This window comes from Mastomys coucha, unplaced genomic scaffold (genome assembly GCF_008632895.1).
Source record: "Mastomys coucha isolate ucsf_1 unplaced genomic scaffold, UCSF_Mcou_1 pScaffold1, whole genome shotgun sequence".
In the NCBI taxonomy this organism is placed as follows: domain Eukaryota; kingdom Metazoa; phylum Chordata; class Mammalia; order Rodentia; family Muridae; genus Mastomys; species Mastomys coucha.
In genome coordinates this window covers 88,254,580-88,276,804 of record NW_022196891.1, presented here as the reverse complement: position 1 = coordinate 88,276,804, position 22,225 = coordinate 88,254,580, and the positions used below count along the sequence as shown (strand labels likewise).

Below are 22,225 nucleotides of genomic sequence, written 5' to 3'. Positions count from 1 at the left end.
GATACATAGATAGATACATAGATACATAGATAGATACATAGATAGATACATAGATAGATACATAGATAAATATAGTTAGATAGACAGACAGACAGACCGGGTATGGTGGCACACACTTTTAATCCTACCACTCGGAAGGCAGAGGCAGATAGGTCTCTGAGTTTAAGGCCAGCCTGGTCTACATAGTTCTGTTTCAAAAACACAAAGATGAATGAATGAGAGAAAAGCAAACCAGGCTTCAAATCTCTGTTTTCTTTTAATGTGTTTTCCCTTGAACTGGGAAAAGATCTGGTATGATTTGTCAAGTTCCTACTTATACCACAATGACCTTGAATCCCGTCTCTGAGGGGTGGGGGATGCACCATGGGTTCAGGGCGAGCTTGGTGATCCAATGCTCTGCTGATTCACTTCACCAGATGGTTCTTTCCAATAACAAACTGCTTAGATGATTGACAGCCCTGTGAGCAGTTCACTCCTGCTGCTCGCTTTTAGGAAACTAGCTTTCTGGTAAGTGTACTGTCATGGCGTTTCTCAGAAGACGTCCTGTGGGTCTCTGGTGAGGCTAGGGAAGAGAAAGCCAGAGACCAAAGGTAGAGACCACTGCACTTACCAGAAACTGCCCACTGTGTGTCAATTGCTGTGGGCAGGAGGGCCACACCTCAGTAAACTCACTGTCTAGATAGTCAGATGAACACTCTGGAGTGCTTTACATTTGGTCTGTCTAATGATGGGACTATAAAGGAAAGGGCTGGAGAGGACCAGTACCAGGATTGAAATCAATGAGGCTTCTCTGTAGGGCTGGGGAGACACCTGGAGGACGTGGCCCATGATGCACCAACACAGGAGCAATGTCCTTGTGGAAGTGCGTGGCCATTCAAAAAATTCCAGGAGACTCCAGGGTCTGGAGTGGCAGGAGGGAGCCCTTCCTTCAGGGCCACCTTTTATTTGACATAAGATGGAAAACATAAGGCTTGGTTAGCAGAGGTTTGGCATGATCTGACTTAAGATGCTCTGGGGTCACGTTGGTCACCTCACAAAATAGCAACACCAACTGGAGACCCAGCATCTAAAATGGGAGCGGGTGGTTCCCTTCCAAACCATAACAGCAACATTTACAGTGGGATATTTAAGTCTTAAGAACAATTTGAAAGCAACAAGGAGACCCAGGAGATGAGGGCCATCATCCACGAGACCTGAGGTAGGGTTGGGAAGACTGTGGAGGGCCAAGGACAGTCTATCGGGAGCTTTTTGAATGGAAGGTTCACAGTGCCTCACTACCACAGGCCCACCCTGACCCAGAGTGGCCTTGCCTGTGTCCATCTGGTGACATGTTCACAAATGCATCATTCGCTTTTGCCACAGTGGACAAAATCCCCCCCGTCAGAACAACCGAAGGGACCTGAGGAGATGGCTCAGTGGTTAGAGTGAGAGGCAAGCCATGGAACTGGAGTTCAGAGTCCCAGAACTCTGTAAATTCAGAACGGGTGTGGTGGCCTACCCATAGATCCAGCTTTCTGAGGTAGAGACAAGAGATCCTCAGAGAAAGCAGGCTAGTAAGACTAGCCATATCCGTCACTGGAACAATGATCAAGACTGGATTCTCTACTTCAGCCTCAGGCATCACATGACCCCACACATGGAGATGTGCCTATACACACAGGCACACCACACAGAGACCAGAAAATGGAATAAGGAATGGGGTGGGGAGAGGGAGAAAAATACTACAAGCTTCAGAGGTTTCAGTTGGTCATGGCACAGAAAATATAGTGACCGTCTGTGGCAGTGGACTGCTGACAACTGGCCGGGAAGCAGGGACCACCAGTGTGACCCTAAGTTCCAAAAGTTCCGTGGCCTCTCAACACAGTGCCACCTACTGGGAGAAACATTACACAGGCGCCTGTGAGGACTATTTTCAGTAGTTAATGAACTTTGTAAAAATGGGATATTTTAACCACAAGTGGGCAAGGTCATTGTCTCTTTTCAGCTCACCATTCTGTAGATCCCTCGAGTCTAGCGGTGTGGAGGTGACTGGATGTGTTTGAGGGACCCCAGAAAAGGCAGGTTTAACCAGAGAAGTGCACACCTGGGGACCTCTATGTGCTTCACAGACACTTTTGTGCAGAGATGGGTTTTTGCCATTTGTATGACCTCCAGGAATATTTCCACCGTCCTCTGTGCTAAACTATGCAGTAGCATATGTTCTACTAAGACAAAAACACCTCCTACACAGCCCAGTACCAGAATTATGTGGGTGGTGGAAGGGAAATCAGATGTAAACTGAACACCCAAGCCTCCGGTCTAAAAATCCTGTGTCATCAAACAGAGCCGTAAGCATCTAAGTCCCTTCTTGTTTAGAATTCTTCAAAACAGAGCGTGTTCCCTTCAGGAACTAAATGCAAAACAGCATACACAAGTGTAAGTGGAGCTCAGGATCTTCTTGTGTGTTTCTTGTTAACAGGGGTAACACTTTTAACAAAGCTTGAATATGACTTAATTTTTTTTTTATTATTATATTAAGTGTGTGTGTTCTGTCTGCATGTGTGTCTGTGCCTGGTGCTTGGGAACACCAGGTCAGGTTGTTGGATCTTCTGAAACTGTAGTCACAGACGCTAGTGAGCCAGGAACTAAACCTTGGTCCTGTGGATGAGCAGCCCGTGCCTCTGGTTGATGAGTCACCTCTTCAGCCACTTGAATATGGCATTTCAGTCATTATTTGGAAGCATGCTAGAATATTTCAGTAAGCAAATTAGCAGAGGTAAACTTCTGATTTGTCTATTTGTGGAGGATGGAGCACCTGTCCTTCTACATTGCTTACATAATAAAGAACTGAAGATTTAAAAGTGTGTGAAACCAAGGAAAGGTGGAAAAGGGAACTGCGGGGAATTGCAGCCAGTAGATGTGTCATATAGGTTCCGTGAGGAATCTCAGATGGTGCAAGAGAAAGTGGCTCAGTTAGAGGAATAGATCAGTGTAGCTTGGATGGTCCAGGCATGAGGTAGAGTGGGCTGCAAAGCCACAAACGCGCTCTCAGCTCTCCATGCTGCCGCTTGGAACCCAGCTTGTAAGCCACCAGTTCTAAGAACTTCAACATGAATCACCAGAAAAGAAATCATGAAATGTCCTGAAAAATTACAGCACAGATGCTTTAAAAAAAAGTTAATAGGGACTTTTCTAAGACTGTCAACTCTTAAAAAATTACATGATATTACCTCTCCCCGATACATACAAATGTCATGTGAAATATAAAACAATTATCTGGGCCTTTTTTCTTTTAAAGGTTTATTTATTTTTATGTATGTGAGTACACTGTCTTCAGACACACCAGACGAGGGCACCATATCCTATTACAGATGGTTGTGAGCCACTGTGTGCTTGCTGGGAATTGAACCCGGGACCTCTGGAAGAGCAGTCAGTGCTCTTAACTGCTAAGCCATCTCTCCAGCCCCCAGCCAGGTGCTTCTTAAATTATGCATTTACATGGCTGGATTATGTTTTTAGTCTCTGGAATAAGGTACTTGCGATCCATAGCACGGTACTGAAAAAAGAAAAGCAGCTAGTTAGAAACCGAGTGATCGATCGACGTTCATAACATACAGTGTTTCCTCATCTTTTTTTTTTTTTTTTTTTTTCTTACCCTGTTGTAGCCTTGGCTGTCCTGGAACTCACTCTGTATCTCACCAGGCTGGCCTCGAACTCAGAAATCCGCCTGCCTCTGCCTCCCAAGTGCTGGGACTAAAGGCGTGCGCCACCACCGCCCAGCTGTGTTTCCTCATCTTAGGATCTGTCTGTCCTTTCTTTCTTTATATATATACACACACATATATATATACACACACACACATACACACATATATGTATATATATATATGTATGTATATAGTAAGCTCTGCCTTGTTTATCCTATACTGAAACTTTTTTGACTTATTTTGCCTGCATGTATATATGTATACCAGGTGCTCACCTGTGGCCAGAAGAGGGCATTGCATTACCCAGAATTGGAGTTATAGACAGTTGGGAGCCACTATGCAAGTGCTTGTGACGCAAACCTTGACCCTCTGGAAGAGCAGCCAGTGCCTTAGCCTTGACCCTCTGGAAGAGCAGCCAGTGCCTTAGCCTTGACCCTCTGGAAGAGCAGCCAGTGCCTTAGCCTTGACCCTCTGGAAGAGCAGCCAGTGCCTTAGCCGCTGCGCTGTCTGCCCACCAGTCCCGCCAGCTGAGTTCTATGTCCTTGCTGACCCTGTTGTCCTGTTTATGCTTACTTTTCCTGAGTCTAGTAAGTGTGAAATTTTATTCACTGATCATATTAATTTGCCTTTCCATTCATTTTGGTGAGATCGATCATAAAATTTAATATTCTCTTTCCTTCCTAATTATAGATCAAATATGTAGCTGAAAATTTTCCCAGTATCAAATTCCATGTGAGCACATGTGTGTGGTTCACGTGTGTGCACACACGTGGAAGCCAGAGGTGTTCCCCAGATGTCATTTTCAGATGCCTTCTATCCTGTTTTTTTGAGACAGGATCTCTCAGTGTCCTGGAACTCAGCAAGTAGGCCAGGCTAGTGAGCCCAGGAATCCTCCTGCCTCAGCTTCCTCAATGACAGGATTACAAGTTTATGTCACCACTTCTAGATCATCAAGCATGGTTCTCCTTTCCTGCAAGGCACTTATCTATGAAGGTGCCTCCAAGTCACTGCTACTCAAATTTAACCCTTTATGAACTCTGCTCCTGTTTTGCTTTGGGTTCTTGTTTTGGAAGAAGACTGCTGATGTGGCCGAGTTCAGAAGTACCTTCCAACCCCCGTGTCAGTGTTCAACTCTCCTGTATGTCTGTCCCCCCCGACCCCACGCACTGCACAGCCGACACATGTGGAGGCAGAAAGCCTTCATTTCCTGATCAATGTGGTTTTAGATGTTTGAGGTCTCTGCAGGGTACTTCCGGTTTATCTAACCTATCTGGGTTGATGCCCACTAGGCTACAGTTTATAGCGCTGATGCTGCAGTTTCTCATGGTTATTTTTGGCCCCACATGTTCTTCAAATATATTTCCTCTTACTCTTTCTTCCCTCAGTGGGGGCAGAAAGGCTCCAGCCAGCCAGCCCTTCTATCTGCTGAGAACCTCCACAGAACTGAGCATGCCCAGTCTTGGTGTCTGAGCCCTGTGCCTAGGTCTGTTTTTGTCACTCTGAGGCATCCCTTACATGGCCTGTTTTCCTAGGCTATTTGAAATGGACCTTCCTGAGAGCCAGGGGCCACATCCCATGGCTTTGGGACATGCTCTCTGGCCTGACTTCATGCTGACCCTCTGACCTGGCTTTGGACCAGCTTCTTGAGACCAGTTCTTGCTAAGCCTGTGACTGAGGCATGAACTTCCTAGTAAGAGTCACGGAGAGCCACACAGTTCCTGGAACTGGCCACTTTCTCCATGAATGGGGGATCAAGAAGGAAAAACAGAAACAGATTTCCTGTGTTTCCAGCCAAGGCTCCTCCCAGACATCCTGGAAAGTGTGGCTACAAGGAACAGACTAGGGGTCTGTAGGCTCCTAGAATGGATGCCCTAGCAACGGACATGTCTGAGGACCATATTCTTCTAGGTGGGGCCACAGCTCAGTTGGGAAAAGGCTTGCCTAGTGTCTTTTTACCTTTCTATTGCTCTGATAAAACACAAAACAGCTTGGGGAGGAGAGGACTTATTTCATCTTACATTTGCATGCCATCACTGAGGGAAGCCAAGGTGACCTAGGGTCAGGGAGTGAAGCAGAGACCATGAGGAACACTGCTGACTGGCTTGCTCTCCATGGCCTGTTCAGCCTGCTTCCTTACAGCACCCAGGACTACCTGCCCAGGGATGGTAGCTGCCAGTGAGTTGGGCCTCCCCCCAGTGAATCAATGAATCATTAATCAAGAAAATGCCCCTGCAGGTTTGTCCACAGTTCCTCCATCAGGGGCTCCCTTCTCAAGTGACTCCTTTGTGTCACACTGACAGGGACTAGCCAGTGTAGTTAGCGTGCTCTCAGCCCTGGGTTCAGTCCCCAGCACAGCATGAGCCACGTGGGGTGCCGCCCTGCCTGCCATCACAACCAGGACTTCTGGGTCATTCTCAGCTACATGAGTCCCAGGCTAGCTTGGGATACACAATTTAACCTGAACTCCTACCTCCCACTCCTGCCCCCGCTCCTCAAAGCAGCTCTGGGTTCTTAGAGGCAGCTTAAAAGCTCCAGGAAGTTAACATTCACCAAGTTGCTCCCTCCTGCTTCGTTTCAGGGCCCTGAATCCTGCAGGAGTGGCTGGGAAAGGCAGTCCGCTGACAGTGTGGACGAGTCCCCTGCCAAGGGCACAGCCTGTGACAAAGCATCTGACAGTGCTTAACAACTGCAGAAGTGACTGGACTTTTTTTTTGCAAATACTCACCTGACTGGGGTGAGGGAGGCACAAGATGTTCCTGGTTCGGGCAGCCTCCCAGAGCCTTGTTTGGGTCTGTTGGTCCTACTGCAGCAGGGCAGCTGTGTTCCTGGCCTGTGCTGTCACCAGAAACCATGTGACCCAGCAAACCCAACCAGGTGGTCACAGAGAGCCAGTCATGTAGCCCAGCACCTGGAACTCTTCCTTCATGCTACTGAAGCATCCTGCACATTCTCACCCTTTCCCCAAACTATGTAACCCTTGCTTCATCCTGAATAAAGTGTCTGCGTATGAGCCTGCCCTGAATAAAGGTATATGCACAAGCTAAGATCATCTAAGAGAGCTGTTTTATTAAAGATTGTTGGAGAAGGCCTTCGCCTGAAAGAGCTGGAACACTAAGATCCTCGGAGTCTGTCTGTCTGTCTCTCCCTCTCCTCCTTCCCCACCCCCACAGCGTTCACTCCCAACTGGACCTGGGTCCTGTCCATTTTGGAGTCCACTTCGTTCTTCCAGCCTGGTGTGCTGCAGCATCCACATACCCTGAGAGGAGAGGCAGAGCCCCAGAGCACACTTAAGTGTGGAGGAGATGCTGAAGTGTGGCTCTCCACAACTGATAGCTTCTGGTGGGGGTCCAGGAGGGGACAGACTCTGTTCTATTTAAGGGGCAGGCCGCTGAGAGTTTGAGCCTGCTCCAGTGAGTATACAGAAAACACAAAGTAGTTTTGTTTTTACTTTTTACTTTTTTTTTTTTTTTGGTGGGGGTTGACAAGAACTGGGAAGGGATTGTGATATGAAACTTGTAGATAATCAATAAAAGTATTATGTGGAGAAAAAAAAAATACTCACCAAAAGTGGCCCTCTGTCCTGTGGAAGGGGTCACTCATCACCTCTGCCCTTTATCTTACTTCATTATTTTACTTCCTAGTTCACACCTCCTTCCAAAACACCCATAGTGGGCTTCTGTGGTCTTCCACCATTCAGGAGGATCTTGAAGCCACCTCTTCAAAGAAGTCTTCCTACGGGGCCTCCATGTGATCAGCCTCTCTCCTCAGACCTCCCTTTTTTTTCCCACAGAATGTAAACTCTGCAGTTTACCTATCAGCTCACCCTGTCTCAGATAGACAAGGCTGTCGTCTTAGGGGTGCCTCCTGAGAGGCAGGGAAACGTAACTGGTTACAGGGTACAGAGTGGCGAGGCTTCTACTGTACACAGGAGGCTTCACAAACAGCCGTGGACACTTTGCCCTTCAGACTTGAACGTGTGCATTTCCGGTGAACCGTGGCTTACCTGTGCAGAACTTCACCAGGAGCTCCAGCAGGATCCGTCCAACACCTGTCTGCTTAGGGACCAGCAGGAGTCACGTACTGAGTGAAGTGCCACGAATGTAGTCTCAGTGAAGTTTGAGGGGGGGAGGGGTTGTTTGCTGCTTTGTTATTGTGAGACGGAGTTTCACTAGGTAGTTTCACTAGGCTGGCCTCAAACTTATGACCTCCCTGACCTAGCCCCAGTGCGGGGAGTACTGCAGGGCTGAGGTGGTGTTTTCAAATAGTTTATGTTATGCACATGTGTGTTCTGACTGCGTGCACATGTGTGTGCCACATGCATGCCTGCTACCCAAATTGGTCAGAAAAGGGTGGTGGATTCCTTGGAACTGAAGTTTCAGACAGCTGTGAGCCAGTGGGTGCTGGGAATTAAACCCAGATCCTCTGGAACAGCAGCCAGTGCTGGTATTCTTGACCACTGAGCCATCTGTCCAGCCCATTTCCATGTGTAAGGTTTTGAGGCTGTTGTAGAAGACCGTGAGTCTGGCGGTGACAGTAAAAGCCACTCTTCAGTACCTGTGCCTTCATGTGGTTCCCCCCTCACCCAGTTTTGAGTCGGAGCTGGCTTGTGAGTGTTTATTAATGGAGCAGGGTGGGGCTGGAGAGATGGCTGGGGAGCGGGGGTTAAGAGCACTGGCTGCTACTGCAGAGGACCGAGGTTTAGTTCCACAGCATCGAAGCTCACAAGCACCTGTAGCCCCAGCTTTAGGGGCTGTGATCCCCCTTTTCTGGCCTCAGTAGGTATGGCACACACTGTATGTATGCATACATGTAGGGAAAACACGTTAAAACAAATACATTTTTAAACAGACTAGAAGTGAGGTGTCGTTAGAGAGCCACTGGCCATGGGCTTTGGTGTCAACTGAGGCTGATAGAGCTGGAGCCAGTCTCTAGAGACCGGACATAGCCAGTCAGGCTTCATAGTTCTTGACACTGTCCCAGGCAGGGTCAGGACATCAGACAGTAGACCCATGTGAAAGATCAGCAGCCTACTGAAATGACAATTAAAGTTTTAGTTTCTTGGGCTAGAGAGATGGCTCAGTGGTTAAGAGCGTTGGCTGCTCTTCCAGAGGTCCTAAGTTCAATTCTCAGCAACCACAATGGTGGCTCACAACCATCTGTAATGGGATCAGATGCCCTCTTCTGGTGTGTCTGAATAGCCGACATACATACTCACATACATAAATACTCACATACATAAAATAAATAAATAAATAAATCTTAAAAAAATTTTTTTTGTTTTTCCAAAGAGAAAAGAGGGTGGATTAAATGTATGGCGTGTGCTGTTCCAGAATGTGATGACTCAGCTATCAGGAAATCACTGGAAACCTTATTGAGTCCGTTCAATGATTCAGCACTTCTTGAGCTGGAATCTGTGGAGTGAACACTCTTCACACAGCGGCGGCTCTGGCAGCTGGAATATCCCGAGTCACAAACAGCAAACACGCATTTGACCCGAGGAAACCTGCTTTAAACATGTTCCTTTCCTAACTGCCTCTACTTCTTTACATTAGCCACACCTGGTGCGTGGCAAGTTCAGAAAGGTTTCTTGTCAGCCTTCACTGGTTTGTGAAGGCTGCTGCTGAGAGAAAGGAAAGTCAGGAGGCTGAGAGCAAAGCTGAGACCAGACTCAGCCTCTTTGTGCCTGCTCAGATGTCTGCTGGAAGACAGCAAGGGGCTTGGCCACTCTCAGCTCCAACTTTTCATCAAGACAGTGGGGGTGATGCTGCCCCATCTCAGGAGGTCTTAGCCTCACGTGGGAACTACTGGCACTTTGCTGTCCTGGTCAGCAACTGAACATGGCCTCAGTGGCAGATGCTCGCCCGCCCACTGAGGCTCGCCCACTATGCCCAAGACCTTGGCTTGGATCCCTAGCACCATAAAACTGAAGATAAGTAAGTTTCCAGCATTCCCAGGTGTGGTGGTAAGGGACTAGGAGCTGGACAGATCTCTGAAGCAAATTAGACAGAAAGAGGAGACAGGATCTCACTATGTAGCTCAGGCTGGCCTCAAACTTGACATCTTCCTGTCTTAGTCTCCTGTCTCAAAAATAAGAAAAACAACAAAAGACCAGCCTGGACAACACAGCCACGGCCTATGTAAACAATCTTAATTATTTACATGCTACTTTTAACAATGTTGTTGTCTGCACTCGGGGCCTTGAACATGCTAGGTAAGCACTCTACCACTGCACTGGAACAAACCTGTTCCTGTAACACTGTAATGAGATTTCCTTCCGGGAGGCACAAAAGAGGAAGTGGATCTCATTAGGAAAATCACGTTTTTCTGAGGATTCAAATTCTGGTCTGCCATGTTAGCGGTCTCATGCAGCTCCAGCTGAGGTCTCTGTGGGGGAAGCCCCTTTCACAGAGGACACTGAGTGGCTTCTCACCGTTCCCCTGCTGCGTCAGCTGACACACCCTTGGTTCACTCTCTTGGGGACCCAACACAGGCCCCCCAGCTTGAAGCCACTGGTGTCCCAAGGAGGGCTAGCTTGGGGGTGCTGGGGTTGGGCTGGGGATGCAGACTCCATCACCCCAGGCAGGGGTGTATGTTTACGAATACCTTAATGTTCCACTGCAGTTTCTGGAAACAAAGCCATTTCTTGCAAGCAGTGGATTCCTCAGAACTTGCCAAACCCTGAGTTTCACTCTCATGTTCCCTCCAGAGGTCAAAGTGCACAGGGCTCTGGCTCCCCATCTCCCTAAAGGCTCCCCATCTCACATGCGGCAGAAGCACACTGGCCAGGTGGGATATCTCCACCCACCCCCTAGGACCACTGCTGCTGAGTCCGAGAGTATGTGTGGCGTGAGGAAGACACACACATGACTACTTCACTCAAACTTTGATTATAAAACTTCCCAACACGTAAAGAAGTTCATCTATGACCAACAGCTAACAGCTTGTCACAGTCAGTCTTACCTCATTTTGGTTTTGTGTTTTGTTTCTTTGGGATTGTTTGTGTGTGTGTGTGTGACAAGGTATTGCCAGGCATCCCAGGCTGGCCTCAAACTCTCAATCCCTCCGTCTCTGCCTCCCAAGTGCTGGGATCATGGACATGTGCTATGAAGCTTGTCTCCTTAATCATCTACCTTTTAAACAATTTTCCTGCTTGGTCATCACATCTACGCATCTCCATTCTGTTACTATAAAAGCTGCACGAAGCTGGAGCAACAGTGCTTGGACCGTCCTGAGTCTGCCTACATTTGGCTCCAGGATCAACTTTTTATTTATTCCCTTAGAGGGGAGAGTCCAGGAGGGCTGAGAACCTGCTTCAGTTTTTGGTTAATGCAGTCTGACTCTTCAGTACCTGGCTAATCCCCAGGCTCTTTGCCTCTCAATAGAACTGTGCAGATTCTTCACTGAGTTCTGATCAAAAATACTTTCTGTATAAATGCTGTTTCCTAGGTAACCTGTGTGCAGGCATGATTACACTTCCTTCCTTAGATAAGTAACCTACCTATTGCTTTTACTCTATTTGCTGCCCAATTTGTGATCTTGCTTGGGGTTCTGGAAGTCCCAGAGCATGGCAGGGCATTCGCCAGCTTCTGGGGAAAGCCACGTTCACGTGTTTATCCGAGCAGGCTGGAAGAGCAGAAGAGTCAGTGGGCTCGTGGAAAGAAGCAGCAGGAGACTGAGCCAGGAAGTCAAACAGCCTGCTCCTCTAAGAACCACACTCATCCCTGGATGAAGGTGGAGCCCCATGGCCTAATGACTTTCTGCAGCTTCCTCCCACCACCTCTCCCTTGGTGTTGCTCTGGCCCTCTTTCTGCTTCTCTCCGTTCCTCTTTTGAGACAGGCACCACCTACGCCAGCGCCTTCTGAGTGAACCACTTGACTATCCTCACCAAAAAGACAGCACAACCTCCTTTAAAAAACACTTCATGGCTGCCCATGGCTGCCCATGGCTCTAATCCTAGTACTTGAGAGGCAAAGGAGATGGTTTTTGGTCTACATAGTGAGTTCCAGACCATCTCAAAAATGAAAAAGTGTATGTGTGAGAGAGACAGAGACAAAAGACCGAAGGTGGAGAAGGGGGCAGCACTCATGACACACAGTGCACAGGGGAGCTCAGAGGACAGTCTGGGATCATCTGTTGTCTCCTCCAGCATGTGGGCCCAGGTGGCAGGCTTGGTGGCAGGTGCCCTCACATGCTGACCCATCTCATCAGCCCTCAACTGTTGCTTATGGGATTTGCAGTCTTCTTGAGGCTCTTACTTCCTGGAACTTAGTTTGACCTTTTGTTTAAATTTTGCTGACAGAGAATTTTTTTTAAAAGTGTGTATGGGTCTTTTGATGGTATGTCTGTGAACCACATGTGTGCAGTACCCGAGAAAGCCAGAAGAGGGCGTCAGATCCACTGGACTGGCGTTACAGAGTTGGGAGTCACTGTATAGGTCTTGGGAATCAGCCTGGGTTCTCCTCCAAGGGCTCTTAACTGCTGAGCTGTCTCTCTGGACCGCACAGAGACTTTTAAGACCCTCTCCAATTCAGTCTTCTTTTTCCAATAGACAGAAAATTCTCAGTTTCTCTCCTTCAGCTCCAACTGTCTTTTAAGCTTCAAAACTTTCATCTTGCTAATCCCTGGCCTCAGAAGCAGTTAACTCCCTTTGTTACAGTGTTGGCCACTCCAAACGGCTGGTCTATACCGCTGCGCTTAAGGGCAAGACTGGGCTTCGCAAGACTTCAAGCCTCATTTGTCCACTGCTTCACCTGGAAACACACACACACACACACACACACACACACACACACACTTCAAAGTAAATGTTATATATTTACACCTTTGTTATATAACAAAGTAAGTGTTATATCACAGAGGTTCAACACCGTCAACATTTCTTATACACTTGCTTAATCTATCTATCCCTTTTAAGAGCAATTCCCAAGATATGTCGTCATGTAACTCTATCAACACATATTCCTTAAAATAACAATAAAAATCCAATTACGATTAACATTTCTTTTTTACTTGTGGCTTTTTTACATGTATTCTACAGTCTGATTCTATATAATAAGAGCATGCATTGCAGTCTTATGAAGGCTGACAGTGGACAACCAAGACAAACAGCATTTCCCAGACTGGCCTGGAGAGCTATAATGATCACACCACACTATGCTGTTGGTCTGTCCCCCTCAGCGGGCTTCTCCACCGCAGCATCACTGGTCTTGGGGCAGATGGTTCGCTGTGCCAGCCATCGGGCCATCTATTCACTAGATGATAATGATACATCCAAACCTCCCAACCCCCCACCACACACACCTTAAGTTATGATAGGCAAAAACATCTTCACAATTACCACAGGCCCGCTGGGAAGAAAGCCCCATTTAAGAACTCCTGTTTTAAGTGGGCCTCAAGGATCCTTGGGGCCCTCTGCTCACCTAGCTTCTGTGCGGAGGACAAAATACCTCTCAGCGCTCACTACTAAGCAAGTGCTGTAAGCCACAGACAGGATCAAGTCACTCCCCTGAGTGAGACCTCAGGGCCCAGGCAGGCTTTCGCCATTTGACTTTATAGGTCCAGCCAGAACCACCTAGGGGGATACCCCAAGCTCATTCTCCCATCTTGCTACATAGCTCTTGCATCAATGACTCCCACCACACTGCCTCCCAGCCTGCTGTCCTAGCCTTGCCTGTTTGGGCACTTCTCAAGCAAACTCAGTCACAGCACTTTAATGCCTCAAAAGGCACAGGAGGTGACGCACAGTGAGAGCTAGTTCACTCTGAAATGCGGAGCACCAGCCTGCTCTCCCATGAAAGCCAGTACCAAGAATGCCTTGTTAGCTGGAAAAGGCACAGTGCCAAGATTCTGGTCTTTATGCATTACTTTAAAAACCCAAACACTGCTCCATACAATTACTAACACTAAATCAAATTTTAACTAAAACAGAACCTGAGTTCCATAAAGCAGCATCGCCATAAAGCTTTCCCAACTGAGAAAAGCAGACAAAGGTGTTTGTTCATGCTCAGTAGGACACAATGAATAAAAGCAATCAGACTTTCCAAATCATGATCGGTAAATCTCTCTGAAAATGGACATGAGTACAATCACCCAAAGGAAAAAGGTGGCAAGCTCTACGGCCCTGTCTGCAATGCACTGGGTCAGAGGCAGAGGCACGCTAAGAGGCTGTGTTCAACTCTCAGTGGAGGTTTGCTGACACCACCTGAGTCTGACACGTTATCTCAGATATACAAATGTCCATAAGAGCAGTTTACTCTGCTTAATCTGTGGAAAATGACATGTCAATCAATCCTAATACATACTTTTAACTAGAAGGATCTATTTGGAAATAAGGACTTTAAAAGAAACTATCAGTTTTCAGCTAAATTATATTCAAAGATTTATGGAAATAAAAACGTAGGCAGGAAATAAAGACTCTGTGTCCCAGGTTTTCTTTTTAAGAATATTTCCTGCATAGGTAATAGCTTCTCATTTATCTTTAAACTCTAAAACCTCAAATTTATGACCATGGACCAAACCTAAGGCCAGGCCCACTTTCTGTGCATTCATCTGATAAACTGCCTAGAAATGCACACGCTGCTGCAGAGCCAACGCCAGCTCTGACCACAGGGAACCACCTCATAGCTTCACACAGAGAGCTGTGCATCAACAAAACCCCTCAGAGCACATCCCTGGGATGTCTCAAAGCTGCAAGGCAGCCAAGAGCTGGTGTCATCTGAGGCCACCAACAGGTCTGTGCAGGACTGGAAGAAGTACAGCACTCAGCTGTATTCCAGGATATCACAACAGCACACGGGACCTGTACAGAGTCAGTTACTTCAAGTCAAGTCACTCAGGCATCAGACTGTGACCCAAATGTTGGCAACATTGACTTTCAACTCCCCAACAAACAGCTCACATATCGAGATTAATTCTCTTCAGCCGCAGCGGGTAGCACTTTCTCTGGGCACAGTCTGGGGCTTGCTTCCTCTTTAGCACAATGTTGGAGGCCTTCCTGGCTCCAGTCTCGGGTGGTGTGGTTTCTACATTTGTCACACGTCTGTCAGGCTTGGAATCTGCTTTCCTGTATAGGCTGGAGAAGACTTCCTGGTTGATCCTCTGCAGCTGAATGACAGGCTGCATCTTTAGGACCTGGGAAAAGCCGTCTCCTCGTTCAATTAGCGCAGGCAGAGCCTTGGGAAGGAAAAGCTCAGGTTGAAAGGTGAACGTAGACACAGGCACACTGCACACAGACATGGACACACTGCACTTCAACTCTGCAGGTCAAGTGTACCGCTAAGCCCTGGTTCCCTGGGGTGATGGATGCTGGGCTCTGTGCTCTGAAACCCTGCTGTAAGTGAAGGGAGACTCAGAAGACAGGGCTCACTCCTACAACTGCTGGCACTGTTACATTTGGCAGGAGTAAGACAAGTTCAGAGATAAGAATTTAAAGTCTGAAATTTTGCTTATTTGATGAGCATGCTTTTGGAATCTTGATCATTAAGAGAAGGGAGAGGCATATTTTGATTATAACAGGTGGAACAGTTAGCATTTTATACTTTGTCTTGGACTCAGCCTTGGTTAGCCATGACGGTACATGAATGTAATCCCGGTTTGAAGCCAGCGTGCGGAATGCACTGAGGCCCTGTCCTCAAAACAAAAGAACTCAGCTCCACTATCAGCACAGGACAGAAACAGACAGAAGGAAATGAATGATTCCATCTGTGTTCCATAAAGCCGTGCTTATCAAACCAAGGCAGCCTGTTACCTGCCCACCAATTCTGGATCAAAAATAGGATAAAAGTACTAAGTACTGATCAATTATCAGGAAAACATAGAATTGGTAACATAAAAAAAAAAAAACTCAGAAAGACAAAAAGACATCGGAACTGGGAAGGTTCTGAAGGAGTTTAAAAATAATTTCTATGTACCGGGAATTTGTTTTTATGTTCAGGTAAAATGAATGTTCCACTAGAAGCCATGGTATTACAGCCCTGAGGCTCTCCAGCTTCAGTAGCGTAAGAAGAGTAATTAAGAGAACTCCGTGTCTAGGAGCAGCTTAGGTACAGTGTGCACTAAGCACATGCCCCACCTGGGTTCACACCCGGCACAAAAGCAGAAACAACAAAAACAAGTTCCAAAGCCAGAGACTCTGGTTCAGTTACTTGGTTGGGCAACTTATTTAGGTTCTTAATGCCTCTGTTTTCTCATCTGTAAACTGGGGTAACGCACCTACCTTCTACGGTTAGTACGAGGATTAAACGGGACAGTAAATGTCAATCAGGCAGATGCCACATGCTCCCTAGCTGTTACAAACAGTATTATCCCTAAGTGTCTGACAAGCTGCCAACACAGCTTTTGAAGTATGAGGTCACTAGAGAAGCCAGGCAGAGCACACAGCTTCTGGGACCTGCAGGTAAAATATGTGGCACACAGTAGGCATCTGATAAATGGAACTCTCAATTTTACTGTTGCTTAATAAATGCACTCATGAGCCACGTAACAGACCCTTGAGCATCCTCCTGTGCCCCAAACTCGATGTTGGGGACCACCAATTTTTCCCGCTTTATGTGCTCGCAGCTTTACCTTCATGGCCTCACTCATTTCCTTCGCTATGGCTTCTCCTCGGCGTTTCAAATCTTCTACACAAGAAGCTACAAGAAACCATCAGACAGCATTTTAGGTTCTCTATCTAATTAGCCAAGCATGAAGACATTTAGATGCAATCTGTTAGGACAACTCACCTTATCCTAATCTTTCTAAGAGCTTGGATGGTTGTGACAAGGTTTCTCTGTGTAGCTGAGGCTGTCCTGAAACCCACTCTGTAGACCGAGTTGGCCTCAAGCTCAGATTTCTGCTGCCTCTGCCTTTCAAGTGCTGGGATTAAAAGTGTGAGGCACCCATCCCCAGTCTCAGTACTTTGTAATTACTAAAGTCAATATCCTGTTTAGTTTATGAAGATAAATGAAAAGAGCAGGAGAACATCAGAGTGTAATGCAGACGTGTGCACTTAAGACAGCCAGACAGCCAGACAGCCAGACACTGAGCAGTCCCAGCACTGCCCGCAGAGTGAGCGCCACCATCCACGATACAAGCACCACTGCAGCTGGCACCTCTGCATGTCATCGAGGATAAGACAAATGAAAACTAAAACATTATTTTTAAATGATTCTAAATTTTCAAAACACAGGCCAGTGAAATGACTCAGCAGGCAAAGAGTTGCAAGGAGGCTAGCAAGCAGTTCAATCCAGACCCAGGCAAGGCGTGAGAACAGAGTCCATTTCACAAAGTTGTGTTATATACTGGCTGGTTTTGTGTGTCAACTTGACACAGGCTGGAGTTATCACAGAGAAGGGAGCTTCAGTTGAGGAAATGCCTCCATGAGATCCAGCTGTGGGGCATTTTCTCAATTAGTGATCAAGGGGATAGGCTCCTTGTGGGTGGTGCCATCCCTGGGCTGGAAGTCTTGGGTTCTATAAGAATGCAAGCTGAGCAAGCCAGGGGAAGCAGGCCAGTAAGGAACATCCCTCCATGGCCTCTGCATCAGCTCCTGCTTCCTGACCTGCTTGAGTTCCAGTCCTGACTTTCTCTGGTGATGAACAGCAATGTGGAAGTTAAGCTAAATAAACCTTTTCCTCCACAACTTGCTTCTTGATCATGATGTTTGTGCAGGAATAGAAACCCTGACTAAGACATGTTCTAACCTTCATGTGCATTCTGTACCATGTGTATACTCCTACACACACACAGAGTAAAAAAAAAAGCTATTAAAGTAAAACATCATCTAAACTTAGAATGTAATCACTCTGTATTACGGCCATGTGTAGACAGTATCTGGTGGAAAATTCTAGCTCTGGTTGCTAGTACTACACATTTCTGTTTTCTTTCTTGATGCTTTTCCTGAGTGTGTATATGTATCTGTGCATATGTGCATCTGTGCGAGTGTGCATCTGTGTGTTTATCTCTGTGAGTGAGTGTGTGCATGTGCACAGGTGCACCTGGGGGGACAAAGGTCACCATCAGGTGACTTCCTCTATCACTCTCCATCTTGCTTCCTCAGACAGTGTCAGTGACTCAGCTTGGCTGACCCGGGTAACGAGCCCATGGCTCCTACCGTCTGTGTGTCTCCAGTTTTTAACCTAGGTTCTAGGAATTCAAATTTAGGTCGAAGCACTTCATCAACAAGCATTACCTAGCCCTTTTCTGATGTACCAAGTCTCAGGCTGAAGTACAGATGCTGGGTACCTTAACACCACAAGACAAAGAGCACCAGTAAAGCCACACAGGCCGATATAAAAGCCAGCATGATGTCATTCATAATTTAAGAAGAAATGCACAAAGCACTCTATGAAGCTATGCCAATGGGCACATGATGTATAAAGACACAATTGGTGATAACAGTAAAGGAGGGCAGACCTACACAGAATAGACTCTATGCAGTTTGAAAATAAAGCTGGTTTAAAATTATACGGCTATAGTATTGACACATGAATTGTGATCTCTAAGTACGCCGCTGACCTAAAAATTATTCAGAAAATAAAAGTGATATGCTGCAAAAAGATCAAGTAAACAAAGGAGAAATGAAGGATGTGACAGACAGAAGGATGTGACAGACAGAAAGACGTGATTGATGGACAGAAAGCATTGCAGATAACAAACACAAGGGCAGAACCAAGTCCTTCCCTGTCAGTCACAATGTAACTATCAGCGGGTTAAACTTTGCTACTGAAAGGCAGAAATAGACGCTGGCAACTAGATAAAAACAAATGGTCCAATTAGATCACACCATGACTCCACACAGAAGCAATCAATGGGACAGCTGGGGCTGCTGCTTAGCAACTGTCTGAGGCCCTGGGTGTGACTGACCCCTCTGGCTGCATTAAAATCTCAGTTACAAGAAAATATACCGATAAAAGGGGCATCTCATCCAGAAGATCAACAATACACTACTCTGCTAGATCTAACACGTGTGTACAGAACATCTCACCAGACACAACGACAATACACTATTCTACTAGACCTAACAAGCGTGTACAGAACACCTCACCAAACACAATACACTATTCTAGTTTGATTTCTGATGCTCTGATAAGTATCATTTTTATGGTAGTTTGAATAGGAGCTCACATGTGTGAAGGTCATGAGGGAGTGGCACTGCTAGGAGATGTAGCCTTGGAGTAGGTGTGGCTTTGTTGGAGGAAGTGTGTCAACTGGGGTGAGCTAAATGCTCAAGCCAAGCCCAGTGTCACCTGCTGCCTGACGATCCCGCTATAGAACCCTCAGCTCCTTCACAGCACCATGTCTGCCTGCAAGCCACCATGCTTCCCATCATGATAAAGAACTAAATCTCTGAACCTGTAAGCCAGCCCCACTTAAATGTTTTCCTTAATAAGAGCTGTTGTGATCTTGGGGTCTCTTCACAGCAAAAGAAACCCCAACTCAGCCAATTACCAAAAGCCACTTGGGGAGGGAAAGGTTGTTTGACTTACAGGCCACCATCCTTGGGGAAGGAAAGGTTATTTGACTTACAGGCTACCATCCAACACTGAGCGAAGGCAGAGTAGGAAGCCAAGGTGGAAACCACGGAGGAGCACTGCTCACTGGCTTGCTCTCCCACTAGCTCATGCACAGCCAGCTTTCTTATACACCTAGGACAGCTATCACAGGGATGGTACCATCTACCAAGCCTGGGCCCTTCTATATCGTAGCAATCAACAATCATGACAGTGCCACACAGTCATGGCCACAGGCAAACCTCATCTGGGCAATCTTTTAATTGAGGAGCCAGCTTCCAAGTGACGCTAGGTCACTTCAAGTGGAGAATAAGAACTGACCAGAACACACGTTGGTCTCAGCTGCCACAGGAAGGTGAAGCAGCACTAGCAACTCCATCAGGCACAGAGAGCGTGCGTGCGCATGCACATACTACAGCATTGTGCTGACCTTAGGCAAAGCCGTGCAGTCAGAATATAGCCAGTGCTTGCCTGGGTTCGGGAGGGAAAGAGAACTACTGGATGCCTGTGGAGTTTCTCTGGAGTAGTAAACTGATCTGAAACCCCAGCATGCACAACACTGCCTATCAGTGGATGATGGGCTTTAAAATGCACAATATGGTCAACTTAAAATATTCATTTTTTTACTATTTGTTTGTGTGTATATGAACATGGCTACAGAGGAGGTTGTCAGATCCCCTGGAGCTGGAGTTGGAGGAGGCCATGAGCGACAGACTTGGTGCTTGCTGGGAACCCAACGCTAACCCTCTCCTAAGAGCAGCAAGTGCTCTTAATTGCTGTGCCCTCTCTACACTCCCAGCATGCTAAGTTTTACGTGTATTTCCACCACAACTATGGCTAATTTTGGTTGTCAACTTGAATAAAGTCTGTGAGGGATTTTGCTGACTGGACCACACCTTCTGAGGGCAGCCCTCATAAAAGAACATGGATGAAGGAAGCCTTTGCTCTTGCCTGCTAGCCTCTGCCTTTGCTCTTGCTGGCAAGCTCATCTGTCCTGCTGCTGAAACATTCCTTCACTGTTATTAAATTCTCTGGGATTTCAATTTAGACTAAATACCAGCAGCTCTCTAGAATTCTCCAGGATTCTAGCACCAGAGCGGAAACTCACTGAACAGCTTTCAGCTTGGCCTTCCTGCTGGGAGTCAGCCACAGCCTGTCTACTCTCATAGCACTCACCTTCACTCACTCTCTTACTGATCCCACTGATTGTCCCTCAGAGATAACACAGCAACACAACATGAGCATCTTTGTGCTAATCAGCCAGCTTTACAATGCTCTGATGAGCCCACTGTAGTGTGCACTCATATGCATGAGAGTCTCTGCTTGAATAGTAACTTAAAGTTCAAGGAACAACATGTTAGGTCCAAGATGGAAGTGTTTGAGGACAAGTTCCTTCCTGGGTGGGCTCTCTCAGTCATGACACTGGGAGAGACAAGTTGAGAGGTAACAGGAAGCTGAGAGGTGCATGCCTTGAGGAACTAAAGCTCCCACCAGGTTAATGACCTTGTTAATGACCTTAGAAACCACAAGGGATACAACATGTGTTTATTGTTTTAAGCTGTTAAATTTGGAGGTAAGTTACTAAGTAACAGGTAACAAATCCAACATTAGATTTCAAATCAATGCATTTAGTCCTAAGTATAAATTAAAACTTTCAATGAGGGACTATCTAGAACATTCCAGTAGATCTAGAATGTTCCCCAAAGACCAATGTGTTAAGTGCTTGGCCACCAGACAAGCCCTCTGGGAGGTCTTCAGGTCTCTTGGGATGTGTCTAATAGATCTTGTTCCTTACTTTACTCTCTCCCAGATAAAATACTTCTGAACTTAAAGACATAGGCTCAACTGTTGCCCTGAAGAAACACAATATACTATTTTCCTTACGATTCCAGGTTTTTAAGAAACTCTGTTGTATTCACAGTATACATGAAAACATAGTAAGACACACTTGAACAGTGTCTAAAATGTTTATCATCTGTATCTAGCCATCATACTTACATATATCTAGATGGTGGCTTTTTAATATATATGTATGTAGGAATGCATGTGTAACTTCAACAGGTTGTACACTGTACATTACTCTGCAACAAACATACATATGGAACACTGCCTGTTACTTCCACGTGTGACCAGGCAGCCACAGTCTTCATCACTGTAGCTTTTACTGGTACCTTTTATAGTCCTTAGCTGTGACCCTCTTCTCAAGGCTTCTTTCAGATTAAGTTCTATCTATGAGTAGTACAAACAGTTCCTAAAACACCTAAGCGACCTTTTGGCCTTTACATTCCCATTGCTGAACAAACAATACCTGTTTTCATCTGTTATACAAACAGTGAGACCATATAAGCCCAAGAGTAGTTTGGGCTTGTGCATGAAACAGAGGTAGGCTTACATACCTAAAAACAGACTTTCACACCCAAGTGTTCTAATGATGGGCTAGACATATAAGATACTTAGTATTCTTGCATGACCACACCATCTCCAAACGTCCTCCAAGCTCTCTGGAAGGGCCACTAGAGGGCAGTGTGGACAACCATGAGAAGCGGGGAAGGGGTGTGGGGGGGGGGATGGGGGACGGGACTATCCCTAGGCATTGAGAACTTCTGGGAAGAGGCCCAGGTTCTCCAATCCTGGCATCTTTGCTGGTGACCACAGAACCTTAGAGTAGGTGCTCAAAAGCTATGATGGGATGCAGCCACAATACAGGACACTTCCTTAATCAACGAGGGTGACATCACTCACAGGGGAACTGTGTTACAGAGAATTTGCCTTCAACAGGGACTTGATGCCAGATGGACTGGGGAGTTCCAGGTGGGAGGCAGGTGGACAGGATGCACTCTGCCCAAATAAGGGAACAAATGAGAAGGGTGGGGGTGGGGGAAATAGAGTAGGAAGCTGGGAAGTGAGGAAATTCCCAGGATGGTGTGAAAGGGGCAGACAGGAGGAAGGCCTGCTGCAGGCAAGGGGAGCCTTAAGAGGAAGACTTAAGGTTAGAAACAGGACTGATGGATAACCTCAAGGGTTTACCACACCCAGGAATTTATAAC

At 46.6% G+C, this 22,225-nt stretch overlaps 1 protein-coding gene and 1 long non-coding RNA gene across 2 annotated transcripts in view; one reads left to right on the top strand and one right to left on the bottom strand.

The window, feature by feature from the left end:
• Positions 1-6,733, top strand: part of LOC116068800 — a 9,211-nt gene extending 2,478 nt beyond the window's left edge. The window contains exon 2 of the long non-coding RNA XR_004109697.1: positions 6,265-6,733. This is a non-coding gene — a long non-coding RNA (uncharacterized LOC116068800). The remainder of the gene's footprint in view (positions 1-6,264) is intronic.
• Positions 6,734-12,672: 5,939 nt separating this feature from the next.
• Positions 12,673-22,225, bottom strand: part of Nsl1 (NSL1 component of MIS12 kinetochore complex) — a 21,548-nt gene continuing 11,995 nt past the window's right edge. Inside the window, exons 5-6 of the mRNA XM_031338760.1 lie at positions 16,252-16,319; positions 12,673-14,859 (exon numbers count right to left, since the gene is read on the bottom strand). Of these exons, the coding sequence (XP_031194620.1) occupies positions 14,581-14,859; positions 16,252-16,319 (347 nt within the window). The 3' untranslated portion in view covers positions 12,673-14,580. The remainder of the gene's footprint in view (positions 14,860-16,251; positions 16,320-22,225) is intronic.